The sequence below is a fragment of the Vulpes vulpes genome, chromosome 11 (genome assembly GCF_048418805.1).
Source record: "Vulpes vulpes isolate BD-2025 chromosome 11, VulVul3, whole genome shotgun sequence".
Classification (NCBI taxonomy): Eukaryota; Metazoa; Chordata; class Mammalia; order Carnivora; family Canidae; genus Vulpes; species Vulpes vulpes.
Window position 1 is genome coordinate 54,137,356 of NC_132790.1, and position 18,186 is coordinate 54,155,541.

Sequence of the window (18,186 nt, forward strand, 5' to 3'; positions counted from 1 at the left end):
TCAGTCTTTTGAGTGTCTGCATTCGGCTCAGGTCATGATCCCAGGGTCCTGGGATCGAGCCCCACATCAGGCTCCCTGCTCAGTGGAGAGCTTCCTTTTCCCTCTCCGTCTCCCCCTCCCCCTACTCATGCTTGCTCACACGCATGCACACTCTCTCTCTGGCTCACTCGCTCTCTTTTTGCTTGCTCTTTATTTTTAAAAAACAATAAAAACTTTTTAAAAAATGAATACAGTTTTCTAATAAAGACCTGATTTATGTTGTGAAATAATAAATAAATGAATAAAAATGCATCTAGTAAAGCAAATGTGACACTAAAATATAAACTAACAGAAATGAAGGAGTTTATCAAAATATGCTAAAACTATTGCATTTTAAATCATACAACTTAAACCCATATTATTTAATGCAGAAATAGACAAATAGATCAATAGAACATAAAGGAAGATCAGAGGATCAGAAATATAGTTCAGTTTATATAGGTGGTTAATTCATGATAAGGATGTCACTTCATGAGGAAAGGATATATTCATTGATAAATGGTTTTGGAACAGTTGGGCTCTCTACCTCTGAGGGGAAGAAAGCTGAATCTCATACACCAAAATATACCCTGGATAGAATAAAGTATGCCTTAACAATCATCAATTCATTTGCTCACAGTAACTTGAGGTAGTTTTAGTGTTCCAAAAACCCAGGATCATAAAGTTTTGTTTCAAGATACAAATAGGTTTTTTTAAGTTTTTATTTCAGAGAGAGAAAGAAAGTGTGTGCTCAAGGTGAGAGAAGGGCAGGGGGAGAGGGAGAAGCAGAGAATTTCAAAAAAATTCCCCGCTGAGTGTAGAGCCTGACACAGGGCTCAATCTCACAACACTGTGGTGATCTGAACCAAAACCAAGAGTCAGATACTTAACTGACTGAACCACTCAGGCACCCCTAAAGTACAAATAGTTTTATTTAAGTACTATTAACATGTTCAAGGACATACCCACGCAATGTATATTTTGTTGTTTTTAACAAAATGGGCTAATGTTACAGCTGTTGTTTTATTATATTTTCCTCTAGCAGTATATGATAGCTCTCTCCCGATTTCTTCACGTATAGAGTTTCATCATCTTTCAAGGCTCTGTTGTGTAGTGTGGCACTGCTCCAATGTAACATAATTTAACCATTCCTGTAGTGTTGTATATTCAGATGTCATAAACACAGAACACTTATATTTTCACAGAGTCAGGTCTGAGAAGGTCATGGACAAGATGCACATATTTTCATTTGAGTCATGTTAACTTTCTATTTAATCTGAATTTCAGAGTTTGGCTTTCAGTAGTTCTGTTGATTACATTAAAAGAAGGAAGTAAATGTATAATTTTCCTAACTGATCTGAGTAAGCTTCATTTTGTTCCCATTTCTACCAAAACATTATTTTCTGTTTATATAAAAATGAATAGTATTAAGTTGCTCTGGATGGACTTTGTATGCCTTAGGGATATATAGATTTCTCCTTTTATCTGAAAGTAGTGTTCTCATGAAACCTTTCATACACCAAAATGGTGTAAAGCAAAGAAGCAGTTAGCATTAATTTATATGGAAAAACAGAGTTCCTAGACTGAAAAAAATAACGTCTTATAGGCTTTTCTGATACCTTAGGGTACATTTTGGGTTTTTTTTTTTTTTTTTTTTTTTTTGGTTAGGGAAAGTAGATGCTGTTGTAGGTCTTTTTTTTTTTTTTTTTTAAGATTTTTATTTTATTTATTCATAGAGACAGAGAGACAGGCAGAGACACAGGCAGAGGGAGAAGCAGGCATCATATAGAGAGCCCAACGTGGGACTCGATCCAGGGTCTCCAGGATCATGCCTTGGGCCGCAGGCAGCACTAAACCGCTGCGCCACCGGGGCTGCCCTATTGTAGGTCTTTCATAAAAGCAAAGTGGCGTAATGTGAACTTTTGGAAGTTGTAGGATGCCTGTATTTATCTATTTCCATCCACCTTTCTTCTTGTAATCATTTATGAGGAAAACTGAAGTAGCATATATTACTAAAATAACCCTGGAAACTGGTTAACTTTTGCCATTGAATTCTAAATTGTATTCATGACACTTTTTATATTCTCTTCTTACCTTCAAAAAAAAAAAAATGGTAGGTCAAATATTTTCTTACTCTCCCAAAAAGAAATTTGAGAGCATATGAAGACAACTTCTTTTTCTGTGGGAAAGATGTCCTTGTGCTATTGAACAGAAATGTTGTGTGAAGAAAATTATCTCCTTTGAGTAACCAAAATATACTTCTCTACTCCTATGTCTTTGTTTTCTAGGCAGCACAGTCAGTGCTGATTTCCTTATTTGAACTCAATACCCCAGAGTTTACGATGTTATTAGGAGCTTTACCAAAAACTTTTCAGGATGGTGCTACAAAGCTTCTTCATAATCACCTACGAAACACTGGCAATGGAACCCAGGTATCTTTCAGTTATTTTCTTGGCTATTAATGTGATATGATGGTTTCGCAGCAATTACTTTCTTGTACATGAAGTAAACTTTTGATCCTAGTATATCTATTTGCATCTATTAGGCAGCATCTGCAGTATTAAATACTGTCCTGGAAAGATTACAGTAGTTAGACTTGTCTTGTTTATGTTATAATTTGGTATATATGATTTGGTTGGTAGTGAATGGTGGTCAGGTATGAACAAGGAAAGCTAACCAGTCCTTATTTGAGGACCAGAGGGGGGATGACTTGGTTACCAAATAAGATCTGAAGAAGGTAGGGCTTTAAAAGGTATGTTCACTAACCCGTTCATAAGGCTGTTTGTCTATAGTTGCTTAAATACAGAATTTTGTTTTAGGGAAGTAAGGTCTGAATAAATGAAACAATCCAGTGTTTACATACCTAAATGGCATGAATCATTTACATAATATGCCTAAAGAATTAAACTTAGGTTTTAAAAAGACAGATCTTTGATCATGGATAAAGGAAAAATTACATGCACTATGGCAGGCTTAGGTAAAGTCAGGGTTAAAAACAATCTGAGAAAAAACAATCTGAGAACAATTTCTTGGGACTGAAGTTGGTTATCTTTTTAAAAAGAGAGGGAAAAAAAATAAAAATAAAAATAAAAAGAGAGGGAAACTGGGTGGCGGGCATTAAGGAGGACATGTGATATGATGAGCACTGGGTGTTATACTATATATGTTGGCAAACTGAATTTAATTTTAAAAAATACAAATAAAAAATAAAAGGAGAGGTAATTGTTTAATTATATCTTAAAAGGTAGGTAAATTAGTAATACCAAATTTTACTTTGGTGTGTTTGTGAAAATTATTTGTAAAGCAAACCCAAGGAGAGGTAAAATTTGAATGATTGAAGGAAAGGAATTGGCTTAGAATGGGAAGCTAATTTAAAATTGTTAGTTTGCGGGGAGTACCTGGCTGGCTCAGTCCATAGAGTATGAGATTCTCAATGTCAGGGTCACGAATTCAAGCACCACGTAGGGCATGGTGCCTACTTTAAAATTATTTTTTTTAATTTAATAATTAATTAAAATAGTTTGGGATCCTGTTGAGTCTTTGAGAAGAAAGATGTTGATGATATTTGAGAGCAGGAGGTAGGTGAAGAAAACAAAAAAGAGGTAGATTTTTGAATGGGGAGAAAGTTTTTCCCTAAGAAAGCAGAGATAAGTACTTGAATACTTAAAATATTGACCTACAAATATGGCTTTTCCATATTGTTCAACTTCTTGATTGCATGGCTTCCTTAACAGCCTTTTAGTTGAACTTACCTATTGTATGATAATATTTATTTGACTACCCCCATCAGGGTTCCATGGGGAGTCCTTTGACGAGACCAACACCACGTTCACCAGCCAACTGGTCCAGTCCTCTTACTTCTCCTACCAATACATCACAGAATACTTTATCTCCAAGGTAATAAAAGGGTTATTTTCCATCATGGCTTGTGTTTGCAGATTCTCGTTTCATAGACCACAGACATTAATATAATTCCACTTGATTTCCACTTGATTTGAAAGGTCTTGACACATAGAAACTTAGCAGATACAAAAATTTTTTTTAAGTTTATTCCAGAACTAACCCTTTAAATGAAAATAATGCGTAGGATATAAAAATTTTTGTAAGTGAAAAGAAAACCTACACAGCTTTTATAAATTACTGCTTGAAGCATTAAATGTCATAGTTACATTACTCACATATGCTTATAGACAAAAACATAAAAACAGAAGAACAAATAAGGAAAGGCTAAATATAAAATGGTCAGGGATGCCTAGGTGACTCAGTAGTTGAGCATCTGCCTTTGGCTCAGCGCATGATTCTGGGATCTTGGGATCGAGTCCTGCATCAGCCTTCCCACAGGGAGCCTGCTTCTCCCTCTGCCTATGTCTCTGCCTCTCTCTGTGTGTCTCTCATGAATAAAAAAAATAAAATATTTAAAAATAAAAGAAATGGTCATATATTTGTCTTAGAAAAAATGTGTCTGTGAAATTGGTCTTTAATGTAAAATATATAAGCTGTGTAAAATTTTCACACACTTGTGCAGTTCAAGCATGGGCTGTATTTCAGATGAGGTTCTTGACTCATTAATAGACTAATATTTTTTTCCCTTTTCTTGGCCTTTTAAAAAAAATAGTATGCATAGTAGTCATATTTATTAACATAGTTATTAACTTAATTTTATTAGCCATATATCATAGCATGCTTCCTAATACTTATTACAATTATAGGATACTTCATCAGCATGTAAGGAAGAAGAAAAGATTGCAAACTTAACATTTAGCTTGTTTATTCCTTGTTACATATGTGTAATGTGATGGCTAAATTCCAGCTTCAGTTGAGTTTTAGAATTTGACTATAAAAATGTCAGTAACGTGTATTATGATCAGTGTTAAAACTTCTCTGCCTTCCTATAAATTTGTGCAAAATACATTTATCTTTAAACTATACCATTATTATAAGTTAATCACAGGAGTTGGCAAACTTTCTGTAAAGGGACATATGGTAAACATTTCAGACCTTGCAGGCCATGCATGCAGTCTTTGTTGCCTTTACAATGTCCTGTTGTTACAGTGTGAAAATAGCTGTAGAGGATGCCTGAATAAGTTCCAATACAATTTTATTTATGGGCACTGAAGTAAGAATTTTATGATTTTCACGTGTCTAGAAATGTTATTTTGACTTTTTTCTCAACTGTTTTTTGTTTGTTTTTTGGTGGGCAGCAAAGCAAAGTTTATTGAGCAGTAGTAAAGTTCAGCAAAATTTATTGAGCAGATAGTACAAAGCTCCCCAAGAGGGAGAAGACCCCAGAGGGTTCTCTCTCAACTATTTAAAAAGTAAACATTTTTAGATTGGAAGGGTCATGGTTTGCTGACCCCTGGTTAATCAGAACATTTTTGAAGGTAACAGACAAACCAATTGCTAAAGGCTATGCACCTAGAGTCGTTGTAAGCTGCGCTTGGTGGGTGGACTAGGGGACATACCGTAACCATTTATAGTTGTCAGGTTTAGTTTGGTTTTGCTAATTATGCTTTGGGGAATCCTACATAATCTCAAATGTGTTTGTGTTTTAAAACTATAATTAGTTGTCATCTTTTTCTTAGTGCATTTGATTATGACACCGAAAATATGAACTCTGAAGATATTTATAGCTCTCTTAGAGGTGTCACTGAAGCAATTCAGAATTTCAGCTTCCGTAGTCAAGAAGATATGAATGAACCATTGAAAAGGGATTCTAAAAAAGATGATGGTGATTCCGTGAGTATTTAAAAATTCTTTCATTGCAGGCTTTTCCATTAAGAGATTTCTTTTTAAAGATAGCTTTATTTATTTGAGAGAGCGTGCATACACACTTGAGCTGGGGGAGTAGAAGAGGGAGAGAGAATCTTAAGCAAGCTCCACACCCAGTCAGGAGCCTGACACAGGGCTCAATCTGATGATCATGACCTGAGCCGAAATCAAGAGTCAGACACCTAACTGACTGAGCCACCCAGGTGCCCCTCATTAAAGAGATTTTTGTTGGATCATTTGTGTATGTTTGTTTTAAACTTTGCTTTTTGTCATTTTCAAATGTAACTTTTTGGGGGTCAGTCACTCTGCAAGCATTCACTGAGCATCCACCACATGCCAGGCACTGTTTTGGGTCTTTGATTTTACAAGGCAAAGTCGCTGCCTTCAAGTTCCTTATAAATGTTCAGATAGAGATGAGTACTTTTGAGTTTTAAGTTAGAACATAAAGTGAATCTATTTTAGATTAATTGGTCAGGGAAGGCCTAAGTCAGTGGCATTTGCATCAAGAATAAATTTAAAAAAAAAAAAAGAATAAATAAAGCCATACAAGATCTAGGAGAGAATTGCATACAAGAAGTGGCAAGAGCAAAAACAGTTAGATGGAATCAAGTTGTGCATAGTTGGAAACCAGATGAAAGGCAGTGTTGTTGGATTGTTGTGAAAGAGTTGGAGGGTAGAACATAAGCCAGATAGGTTTTTATTTTCTCATTAAGTGTAGTGATAGAGATTTGCATCATCAGTTTGTATGGCTCCAATTGAGAATGTTAGGACCCATTTTTTTGACATTGGTAAATATTGTTCAGTTTGTTGCTTCTGCCATCATACAAAGAATAGTTGTTTTGGGGGGAGGGGGAGAAAAGAATAGTTGTTTTATTTTTTTGTTTTTAAATATTTTATTTATTTATTCATGAGAGACACAGAGAGAGAGGCAGAGACACAGGCAGAGGGAGAAGCAGGCTCCATGCAGGGAGCCCAGCGTGGGACTCGATCCCGGGATTCCAGGACCACACCCCGGGCCAAAGGCAGGCGCTAAACTGCTGAGCCACCCAGGGATCCCCAGAATAGTTATTTTTTTACACTGTTAATGATTTTTCTCAAAACAAGCCATTCCACTATTTCCTATGGAATCCATGGTTCCTCAGTGTTTGCAGAATTGTAGAACATTGTAGTACTTCAGCACATCTCTAAAGGACTTTCTCTTCTGCCTTCCTTACTGCTTTCCTGCTGTTTTCTCCCCATGCCTATCTGGCAGATGGCCCTACTAAACTGGATGCCAGAAACCAGCTTACTACTCATATCTGAGGTTCCCCACCCCAAAAGCTATATGAGGTAACAATAATAGCTTAGTAATAAAAGTCACTGTTTGAGACATTTTCCCCTCAGAGATAGCAGAGTGCAGTGTGAGGAGCTCAAACAGTGGATTCTGGCCGAATAATTTAAACAATTCCAATTCCTGGCAGTTATTAACTAGTTAGATTATTTTATCACTTCTAAGCCTCAGTGTCTTCATTAGAAAAATGATGATATTACTGCCTACGTTAAAAGTTACTATAATAAATTATATGACTCACTATATAGCTACATCCAGTTGCTTATTTGAACTTCTCATCTTTTTCCCTAGAACTCTTCCTTTCTGTTTCAGTTGATAACAGCCCTAATTGCTCAGCCAAAAACTTTGGACCAAAGACTTGTCCTTGTTTCCTCTCTTTGTCATCCTCCATACTCAGTCTATCAAGAAATCTGTTAGTTGTTTTCAAAATATATCCAAAACCCATCCACTTCCCATCACTGCTATTTTAGCTTGAACTATCATCATCATCAATTCTTTTACCTGGGTTTTTAAAATAGGCACCTGCCTAATTGGCCTTCTTGATTCTGCCTGTTGGTCTCCTGTCATCCGTTCTTACTCCTCAACTTATAACTCTGTAGGCGGTCCCAGACTACAAGCCAGAGTCTACACAATAGGTTTTTCCCCCTGTTACCTCTCTGGCCTCATGTCCTACTACTTTCCCCTGCTCCAGCCATTCTAGCCTCCTTGCTATTTCTTGAACTTCCTGGGCATGCTTTTGCTTCGGGGCCTTTGTCTTGGCTATTCCCTCTGTCTGAGGATGTCTGAGGACACCCTTCCTCAGCTCCATGGCTGATTTCCTCACTTCCTTCAAGTCTGTTCAAGAAGCTTACTCTGACCACCCTATCTGATCTGCACCCTCTTCCTCCCACCACAACTTTCATGGTCCCTTTAATCCTGCACTGTCTCCCATACACCAGTCACCTTCTACTATACCATATACTTTACTTGTTCTTTATGTTTGTAAATGTCTGTTCCCCCACTAGAATAAACTCTGCAGGTGGACATCATTCTCTCTTTTGTTCACTAATATATCCCCACCTCCAAGAACAATGCATGGCACACAGAAGGGGTAGAGTAAATATTTGAAGAATATTTGTAAAGCACCTAAGTAATGGCTTAGCACACAGTTGCTGTGAGTAGACAGTGACAATGGTGATATTGGTAGTTGTAATGATTTTCATAATAGAATTAGGATCAGTGTTAGTATTGATGTTTTGATAAGTATGTTAATGTAATCAAACTATATCAGGCATTCTTTCAAAAGTTATAGTCCTTAAGGCCTTTTTTTTTTTTTTAACAGCAGGCCTTTTTAAAGAAAAATTGATTCTCATACTTAATTGACATGCTTTCATTGTATAATTTACTACCTTAATAATGGAATCTGGCAGATTTTAGTTCTGTGTTGTTATTGAAAATCCTCTTATAACTTTAACTGGCATAGAGAAGCCTTTGGTAATCCCACTGTATATTGTTTGGGCAAGCCATTAACAAGGGAACTATAGGAATCATTAGAAACAGCATTCTTTTATGGTTCTTATTTGCCCTCACAGCTGGGGGTTTGAGGTGTTTATTTTTACATCTTTACTATAAGATTTGACATTTTGAATGTTCAATTTTAACTCATCATGTTAATTCCCATTACTTAATTTTTTCAGAGGTTTATTGTTACTTTTTTAAAATAGACTTTGAAGCAATAGGGAAACCTCTTTTTAGAATTTTTTTTTACATTCTTTAATTTAAAATCAATTTGTCCTTTTAGAATTTCAAAGAAATATTTTAAAATGAACTAATTTGCAAGATGCTTGGGTATCTCAGTCTGACTGAGTAAAACGTCTGACTCTTGATTTCACCTAAGGTGGTGATATCAGAGTCATGAAATTGAGCCCTGTATCGGGTTCCATGCCCAGCATGGAGCCTGCAGGGATTCTGTCTCCCTCTCTCTCTCTGTCCCTCCCCACCCTCCTTCTCTCAAATAAGCAAATAAGTAAAATGTTTTTTAAAACATAAATTAATTTGCTATACCTTTTCCTCCCCATTAATAGATGTGTGGTGGTCCTGGGATGCCTGACCCAAGAGCAGGAGGTGATGCTACTGACTCAAGCCAAACAGCCCTTGATAATAAAGCTTCATTGCTCCATTCAATGCCTGCTCACTCCTCTCCACGTGCTCGAGACTATAATCCATATAACTATTCAGATAGCATCAGTTCCTTCAATAAATCTGCCCTCAAGGAAGCCATGTTTGATGATGATGCTGACCAGTTTCCTGATGGTAGGTTCTGGGTCATATTTTGTCACCTGTGTTTTAGAGGACTGGGAATCAATGAAGCAAAAGAAATTGACATGCTCTTTTATTATAACTCCCTAAGAAGTAAGAAGCTTTGGGATGAGAATGTCTCTCCCATCTCTTAGGAGCTCATTTCTAGTGATTTGGTAGTTTTCTACCCCAGAATGAGAAACAGGGTAATCCTGACTGAGATCATACTCCAAATCAGGAAAACCTTACTGACCTCTCAACTGCTCAACTGAAATCAGTTGTAGCCTATAAATTTAGTTTATCTTTAGACAAAATTCAGTCATTAATTTTTATACCAGCATGACAAAACCTTAGAAAAACTACCCGTTCTTTATAATAGCCCTTTAATAAAGTATGAAATCATAAACTCTGGTAAGATGCATTCAAGACCAGATGTGAAAATCTACCATTAGAATTTGGAGCCAATTTAGGACTAGCTCTGGTACTTACAGTGACTTATACCAAGGATGTGGGACTAGCCCTGACATTCACAGTGGCTTGGAACATGGACATAGGACTAAGTTCTAACACTAAGCTGTACGGTCTATTTGGTTGACTGTCTTGAGTGTCACTTCTGAAAGAGGGTGCAGATGTACTACTATCTACTCTTCCAATTACAGTATGCAGTTAGGTTTACAAAAGATGTATAAACTGATACAAAGTACAATACATTGCAAATGGTTTAGGTATTTTTAATAAGGAATTACATTTTTCCTGTACGAATTACATAATTCTTTTTTTTTTTAATTGAAAACTCTAGTATAAAGCAATAGATAACTATATATGGGTAAATTTGAAAGTCCCCCCCCCCTTACCAGCCTCATGGTACTATACTTAGGAAGTTTTTGATTTTCCTTTGTTCCCCCAGTGTTGCTGTCAGTGAACCTCTTTCTGCATAAACTTTTATGCACGTACGTAAGTAAGAGATTCTTAGAGATATAATTTCTCAATTAAGGGATATGTAAGTTGAAATTTTGAGAGTTACTACCCAATTACCAACTCAAAACTCTTGGCCAGTTTAGGTAGTGCTGATTTCCCTACTGGCACAGGATGTTCAGATGTTTTAAAATTTTGTCACCATGATGGATATAAGGCAGGCCATCCTAATGAGCATTTCCTTAATACTAGGAAGACTGAGTAGTTAGATATCAGAGATCTTTTTTAATTTTTGTAATTAGGTAAGTGGAAAAAATCCCCACTTTTATTTCTTTGATTACTGATAAGGTTGACGAATCATGTTTCTACCAGTATGTCATGTTAAGAGTCTCAGTATATCACAATTACTACAAAGACAAAATTATGACAACTTGCCAAACTAAGTCCAAATTACATAAGAGTGTATAAAATTGCCAAAATGATTCACTTTGGTGTGTTTTGATCTGTCACAAATAGTTGACTCTGTTGCTGAGGTTTAGTCACAATAGCAGCAAAACAGGAAGGAGTAAATTGGACCTAGTGTGAGTGTGTCCTTTAAACCCTCCCTTGTTGCAGCAGCATGGTAAACTGAGACCTGGTATTAGCAGCTTTAATTGTTCTTAAATTATTTATGTACAGAGGTCACAAACTGGGAGACCAAATTGTTTCCACTGACATTTCTTGCCTTGGCTGCGATATATATATAATTTTTTTTATTTTAAAACAAAAGCGTAAAAGATAGGGATATAGCACATAGAACTTTTTCTTGTGCTATAAGTAAGAGTAAGCTGTCAAAAAAAAAAAAAAAAAGAGTAAGCTGTCAAACTGATGCTCCATCGCCCCAAATACTTCAGGATATACTTTCTATAAACAAAGACATTCTCCCACATATAACCACAATATACTTCTCCAAATCAGGTAATTATCATCAGTACATTAATAACCGCCTGCCCCATTAGAGTTTTGTCTGATTGTCCCAGTGATACCTTCTAGCCAGAGGATCCACTTCATAATCTCACATTGCATTCAATCATCATGTCTCTGTAGTCCTCTTCAGTGTTCAGTCTTTCCTTTGTTCTTGTGACCATGGCACTTTTAAAGATCAGAGACCAATTATTTTGTAGCATTTCCCTCAATTTAGGCTTGTCTGATGTTTTCTCATGATTGGATTCAGGTCATGTGCTCTTGGCATCAGTGTCCCAGAAGTGATAGTGCATTCTTCAGGTAATACATGATTTCACTTTGCCCTTTGACTGGTGATATAAACTTGGTCACTTGATTATGGGGGTAGTTACTAGGCTTCTCCATTGTGAAGTTACTCATTTTGTAATTAAGTGTTTTGTGGGGAGATACCATAAAACTGTGTTAAAATGTATTCATTTAGGGGATCCCTGGGTGGCTCAGCGGTTTGGTGCCTGCCTTTGGCCCAGGGCGTGATCCTGGAGTCCCGGGATCGAGTCCCACGTTGGGCTCCCGGCATGGAGCCTGCTTCTCCCTCCTCCTGTGTCTCTGCCTCTCTCTCTATGTCTATCATAAAATAAATAAATAAATTTTTAAAAATGTATTCATTTAAAAAGTTTCATTTATATATTTCTAACAGTATGAACTCGTGGTTTACATTGTACTCAATGGGTTATAATTTATAACTATCATTTATTTTGATGCTCAGATTGTCTTTGATTTGACCTGTTCTTTTGATATGTCCCCATCCTTGCATGCTGGCATGACAAAATATTGTACTGTCCCTGCTTCAGTTCTGGAATCAATAATTTCTTCAAGAATTGATCCTTGGTTTCACTAAATGGAAAATGGTCTTTAAAGGCTAGAGTCTGCCCACAAGGTGTACTTACTGCTAGTGGGCTGTCACTATTCCCAAGACTTCTCAGTGGCCAGAGCTAGGGAATGTGTGTGTATGTATGTGTGTATATGTGTACACACACTAATTTACATGTATTTTATTCATCAAAAGCTTACATAAATAACTCCAATTCCAATTTAGCACCGTAAGATTAGTTCTAGTTTCCTCCTTTCTCATATTGATAAACTCCCTTTTTCCTGACACTGAGAAACCTGCCTTCATTATCTTTAATATATTTACTTACTTGATCAGTCCTCCTCTATGCAACCAGTTTTCCATCTCTGCCACTACCTCCCTACTTGCACAGATGTAATCCTTACCTTGGTGGGCTCTGACAGGTCTCACCTGGTCTACCACTCCTGTGGATACTCTTCTTGCCATCACTGAGCTCTAAAATTCCATACTTTCACGTGTAGAAACCCTGCTTACTCTGCTCAGGAATCTGTGTCCCCAGGCCTGGTCATTTGTAATTTTGATGAATGGAAAAATCTCTTCATTCATGAGGCTGTTTATTTTTCTTTTTGTTTTTTCCCAACTGCTTATGTTAGAGAGTTAATTAATATACCACAAAGCCAAAATTGTGACAGCTTAGCAAGAATACCCATTATTGACTGATTCTGTTTTCCTTTAGTAAAGATCATGTGTTTTCCATTTGTTAAAGAAGACACCTTTAGAAATTATATAACTGAAATATAAACTGTATAGAATATTTTGAACTTGAGAAAATTACTTCTTTGCAGCAAAAAAATAATTTCTAATTGACTTCTGAAACATAAGACAGCTTTTTTATGTTGAACACTCTTGGAAAATGGATAAGCCATCAGTTAAATAAAATAGTTGCTCGGGATGCCTAGGTGGCTTAGTGGTTGAGCATCTGCCTTTGGCTCAGGGCGTGATCCTCGAGTCCCGGGATCGAGTCCCACATTGGGCTCCCTGCATGGAGCCTACTTCTCCCTCTGCCTATGTCTCTGCCTCTCTGTGTCTCTCATGAATAAGTAAATAAAATCTAATAAATAAATGGTATTTGCTCTAAGCTTCATATAGCAGTCATTTATTATTTATGTTCATTTTTAAATTTGAGATAGGGAAGACCTTATTTGACATTATTTTATTGTGAACATTGCAAACATTACCCATTCCTTTTAATTTTATTAACCTCCATTGGTCTTTTGATTTTCCTTCCATGTCTGCCCCAATGCAAAATTTCTCCCCATTTTTTTGTTTTTAAGCACATAACTTGGGACACCTGGATGGCTCAGTGGTTGGGCATCTGCATTTGGCTCAGGGAGAGATCCTGGAGTCCCAGGATCGAGTCCTGCATCAGGCTCCTTGGGGGGGGGGGGGGGGGGGCTGCTTCTCCTTCTGCCTATGTCTCTGCCTGTGTGTGTGTGTATGTGTGTGTCCCTTACGAAGAGACGTCCGTAACTTTTGGCAGGAGATAATTATTTTGTTCAAGTTTATGTCTCTGCCTGTGTGTGTGTGTGTGTGTGTGTGTGTGTCTTAGTCTTACAAAGAGACGTCCGTAACTTTTGGCAGGAGATAATTATTTTGTTCAAGTCAGAATTTCTATAAAAAACTTGTTTTGAAGTTCTGAGACTTATTTATTATGTCTCTTATTCAGATGTTTCTGTACATGTTACAGACAAATACATTAGTGATAAATTTTTCTAAATTAACAAGTCCAGGCACCTGGGTGGCTTCTGGGTTAAGCATCTGCTTTTGGCTTGGATCATCATCCCAGGTGCTGGGATCAAGCCCTACATCAGGCTCCTTGCTTGAGGAGAGCCTGCTTCTTCCTCTCTCTCTGCCTGCTGCTTCCCTTACTTTGCTTTCGCTCACTCACTCGCTCTCTCTGTCAAATAAATAAATATTTTTTTAAAAAATTAACGTCAAAAAAAATAAAAAATCCCCTAATGACTACATCTAATAATGATCTTTGTAAAGTTTACCAAGGACTATACTACTACAGAATAATATTGCTAGTGAACATGATTCTGTTATTCAAGGAGGACTCATATCAAAGTTTGCCAATGAAAAGAATATCTCATGTTTTCTCAGCACTGCAACAGAAATATCAGAATTGTGCCAATATTTGTCACAAGAACACAAAGAAAATTAATATTAGTGAGTTTATTGTATTCTAAGCCCAGATCTCAGCATGATCGTAGGAAGTCATAGTCTCTTCCCATTTTACTCCTAAGAAAACTGAGCCTCCAGAGTAATTAAGAATGTGTGTCTACTGCACAAAGGAAGGGTAAGAGGCACAGGCTTAATGGGATTCCAGAGCCTTTTCTGTTTGCATGACCATGATGCCTGTCAGAAGAGGAGATACAGTTGGTTACACTTTAATTGAGTACTTTAGATTTATCTCATTTTGTATCATATAAATCCATTTATGACAAAATATGTTTTCTTTGGCAGAAATTACTTTCCTGCCATCTGTTCAGACCGTTTTATGTCAAATCATTTCTAATTATCTCTTTAGAGTAACTAAAAAAGCCTATATTTATGGAGAAAAGAGCTGCATTCCTTTGAAAGCATTTTTTTGTGAATTCCCTTTATTGGGCTGAAATAAAATACACTCTTACCAGAACAATCCTCTGACATCTGTGAAAGTCTGATAACGTGACTTTTATGAGGTTTAAAGAGATGGATGCATTTATCATGCCAGAGTAGCTGCTGTTAAACCAGTGGTACTGTTCCAGTGTTGGTCTATATAATGAAATTATTGTAAGACCGTTTTTATCCTCCAAATTAAGATGTCATCTTTGAACTCAAGATGTTCTTCTTTTTCATAGTTTGCTCTCCATTTTATAGAGGTTTTCTCAAAGCCCTAATCTGGTTAACCTTAGTGATCATTCTTTCCAGATTATGTCACATTTTTAAGCTCAAGAATTGTATTTTGTGCTCTGTGTATGAGGTTGTTAGTGCTCAAATTGTAGTTCCATGAAAGTTGGCATACTAAACTTCCTTTTAGTAGTGAATGTTGCCACTACATTTTAATTCAATTTCCCTTCCCTATCATCTGTTAGTTATACTCAGTTGAATTCATCTATTCTTTTTTTTATTTTTAGAGAGGAAGTAAGGGAAAAGGGGGAGAGGGAGAGAGAGGATGACCTGAGCTGAAATCAAGAGTGGGGTGCTTAACAGACTGAGCTACCCAGATGCCCCTGAACTCATCTATTCTAATAGTTTGGCTTGCTTTCCTTTCAAGTTTCTGAATCTCCCTAAGTAAAATATAATTTCTCTTTCCCTACTTATATTTGTGAGTTCGGTACAACCTCTGTCAGGCCATTCTATCTCTAGGTCCGTGGCTAACCATTTGGCAGGATGAGGCACTGTAGCTTCTGTTTTTATGGACCAGTAGTGAACCATTTAGCAAACTGCAACCTCAAGGTTCATTTTTGAAAAGTGGGCTCTTTCCTCTTGAGCCTTTTTTATTATAGGTAACAGTTATCTCCCAGATTCCAGGTCCTCAAGCCTTCTCTGTCCTATTAGAATCAGCGTATGTGGCAGCCTTTTCCTACAAAAGGCCAGCATGTTCTTGCCAAGCGGACCTACAGACAGTATAGCTCCATGGTGTCAACTGGAGATTCAGGAGAGGGAGTGACCATTGGTGTACCTTCCAAGCTCAGGCCCCATATCCTGTGTTTATTTTATTCCAGAGGAGTTAAGGAAAGGAGTCTGTGGCACAAGCTCAGGCCACTGTCTGCCCAAGTCCCAGAAGGGCTGAATTTGCTATGTATTTTACCAACAAAAGAATTTATGAAGAACTCTGGTACTTTGTAATGTTTTAATATGAACTTTGGGCTGTACCTGTCTTTCTACAAAAATTACTCAAAGCACTATAAGTGTCCTTTGACATTCATAGAACTCATGAGTTTGTGATAATACTTCAAAAAGAATGAAAAACAATGAAAACTCTTTGATAATCACTGGGCCCAACCCTTGACTCTGAAATTTAAAGGGAAAATAGTATTGTGCCTCTTCTATCAGACTGTTTCCCAATATTCAAAGTAGCTCTGACCGAAAAAGATACTCTCCACAGAAGAATTCCTGCCCAATTTTAATTCCTAAAAAAATAATTCAACAATAATCAGTGGGTGAAACCATTACTTGGAATGCCTGGGTGGCTCAGCGATTTAGCACTTGTCTTTGGCCCGGGGTGTGATCCTGGAGTTCCGGGATCGAGTCCCACATCAGGCTCCCTGTGTGGAGTCTGCTTCTCCCTCTGACTGTGTCTCTTAAAAGATTGATTGGGGCGCGTGGGTGGCACAGTTAGGCAGCTGTCCAATGTTTGGTTTAAGCGCAGGTTGTGATCTCAGGGTCATGACCTCCAACCTTGTGTCGAGCTCAGCCAGAGACTACCTGAGATTCTCTCTCCCTCTCCCTCCACCTCCCCTGCTTCCCACCCAGGGTGCCTGCTTTCTCTCTCTCTTAAAAAAAAGAATATAGGGGAACTTTAATGGTGACATTGAGTTGTCACCACTTAAATCTAGTGGCCGTTATTGATGTCACTAAAAATGGAGTAGCCAAATATTGCGAGCCTTCTGGCATGACACCATAAAAACGTGTACTGATGTATGTAAGGATTAAATGATCTATTTGCCACTTCTAAAAATACTTCAGAAAACAAGTGAGGAGGGACAAAGATGATTGGTAAAATCTTGATAATTGTTAAATCTAGGTGAGGGATATATGAGGGTCTGTTAAGTATTTTCTTTATGTGAATTTTCATTATAAAAAGTTTTAAACTAGAATTGATGTTTTCAAGATGACAAAATAGAAAATTAGTCTTTTTTTTTTTTTCTTAAAACTAACATTGCCTCATGGTGTTATAAAGTTGATCCACATACTCGTGAGAGATGACCTATAAGTTACAGAATTAACATTATGTCTTCTTGCCAGATCTTTCCCTAGACCACTCTGACCTGGTTGCAGAGCTGTTGAAGGAGCTGTCTAACCACAATGAACGTGTAGAAGAAAGAAAAATCGCCCTGTATGAACTCATGAAACTGACACAGGAAGAATCTTTCAGTGTTTGGGATGAACACTTCAAAACAATATTACTTCTATTGCTTGAAACCCTTGGGGATAAAGAGGTAAATGGCAGGATGTGTAACTAAGAACCACTCTTTCCTGTCTTGGATTGCCCACCCTGCCTGTAAATCAAGAGCTGCACAAATTTGGAATTTGGGAAAATCAGTCTCTTTTACTGCTACTTCTTGTGTGAAATTTTCATTATGAGTACATTTTCTTCTAAATCAATAGCTCAGTGATTTTGAACAAGTGACAGTGGGAAAAATGAAAGGTTGCTGATAGTATTTTTATAGGAGAATACAAGTTACTTGTTTTGCGTATTTAAACTAGTTGTTCAGAAGTGAAATTTCCTTTTTCAGAGGATGTTGCTGGTTTTTGATCTCTTACAACTATAAAAAGTGTGATACAAGTTTTCAACTAGAGATGTGAAAACTTAATTATGTAATATACCATACTTTGTGCAGTTGTCTATGACTTATCCCTGCCCCAGTGTTAAGACCCTTAAGTTACAGAAATGGAAAATTTAGGTCATTGTCTACAACCCAAAATATTAAAAACATTAAAATATTTCTTCTTAGCCTACAATCAGGGCTTTGGCATTAAAAGTTTTAAGAGAAATCCTAAGGCATCAACCAGCCAGATTTAAAAACTATGCAGAACTGACTGTCATGAAAACATTGGAAGCACATAAAGATCCTCATAAGGAGGTAAGTTACCTGACCATTAAATTGTTATTTTATTCTCAGTACTTCTGATATTATTTCATGAAATATATAAACTGTTATAAATTAAAGAATATGACATATTTCTTAAAGAATATGTCATTTCAATCAAATGAACACTCTGATGTTCCAGACAATATCTGATGGACATATAATTAATTTTTTCTATGAAATGAATTATGGTGATATCATGGTCTTTAACCTTAAAAAAGCCAGCT

At 36.9% G+C, this 18,186-nt stretch overlaps 1 protein-coding gene across 50 annotated transcripts in view; it reads left to right on the forward strand.

The window, feature by feature from the left end:
* The window catches only part of CLASP2 (cytoplasmic linker associated protein 2), a 175,030-nt gene that overhangs the window by 146,826 nt on the left and 10,018 nt on the right, over positions 1 to 18,186 (forward strand). For all 50 annotated transcript variants that reach the window (XM_072726306.1, XM_026016347.2, XM_026016352.2 and 47 more), the window contains 6 exons: positions 2,307 to 2,450; positions 3,809 to 3,915; positions 5,601 to 5,754; positions 9,181 to 9,409; positions 17,115 to 17,308; positions 17,825 to 17,953. In XM_072726306.1, coding sequence (XP_072582407.1) covers positions 2,307 to 2,450; positions 3,809 to 3,915; positions 5,601 to 5,754; positions 9,181 to 9,409; positions 17,115 to 17,308; positions 17,825 to 17,953 — 957 coding nt within the window. The remainder of the gene's footprint in view (positions 1 to 2,306; positions 2,451 to 3,808; positions 3,916 to 5,600; positions 5,755 to 9,180; positions 9,410 to 17,114; positions 17,309 to 17,824; positions 17,954 to 18,186) is intronic.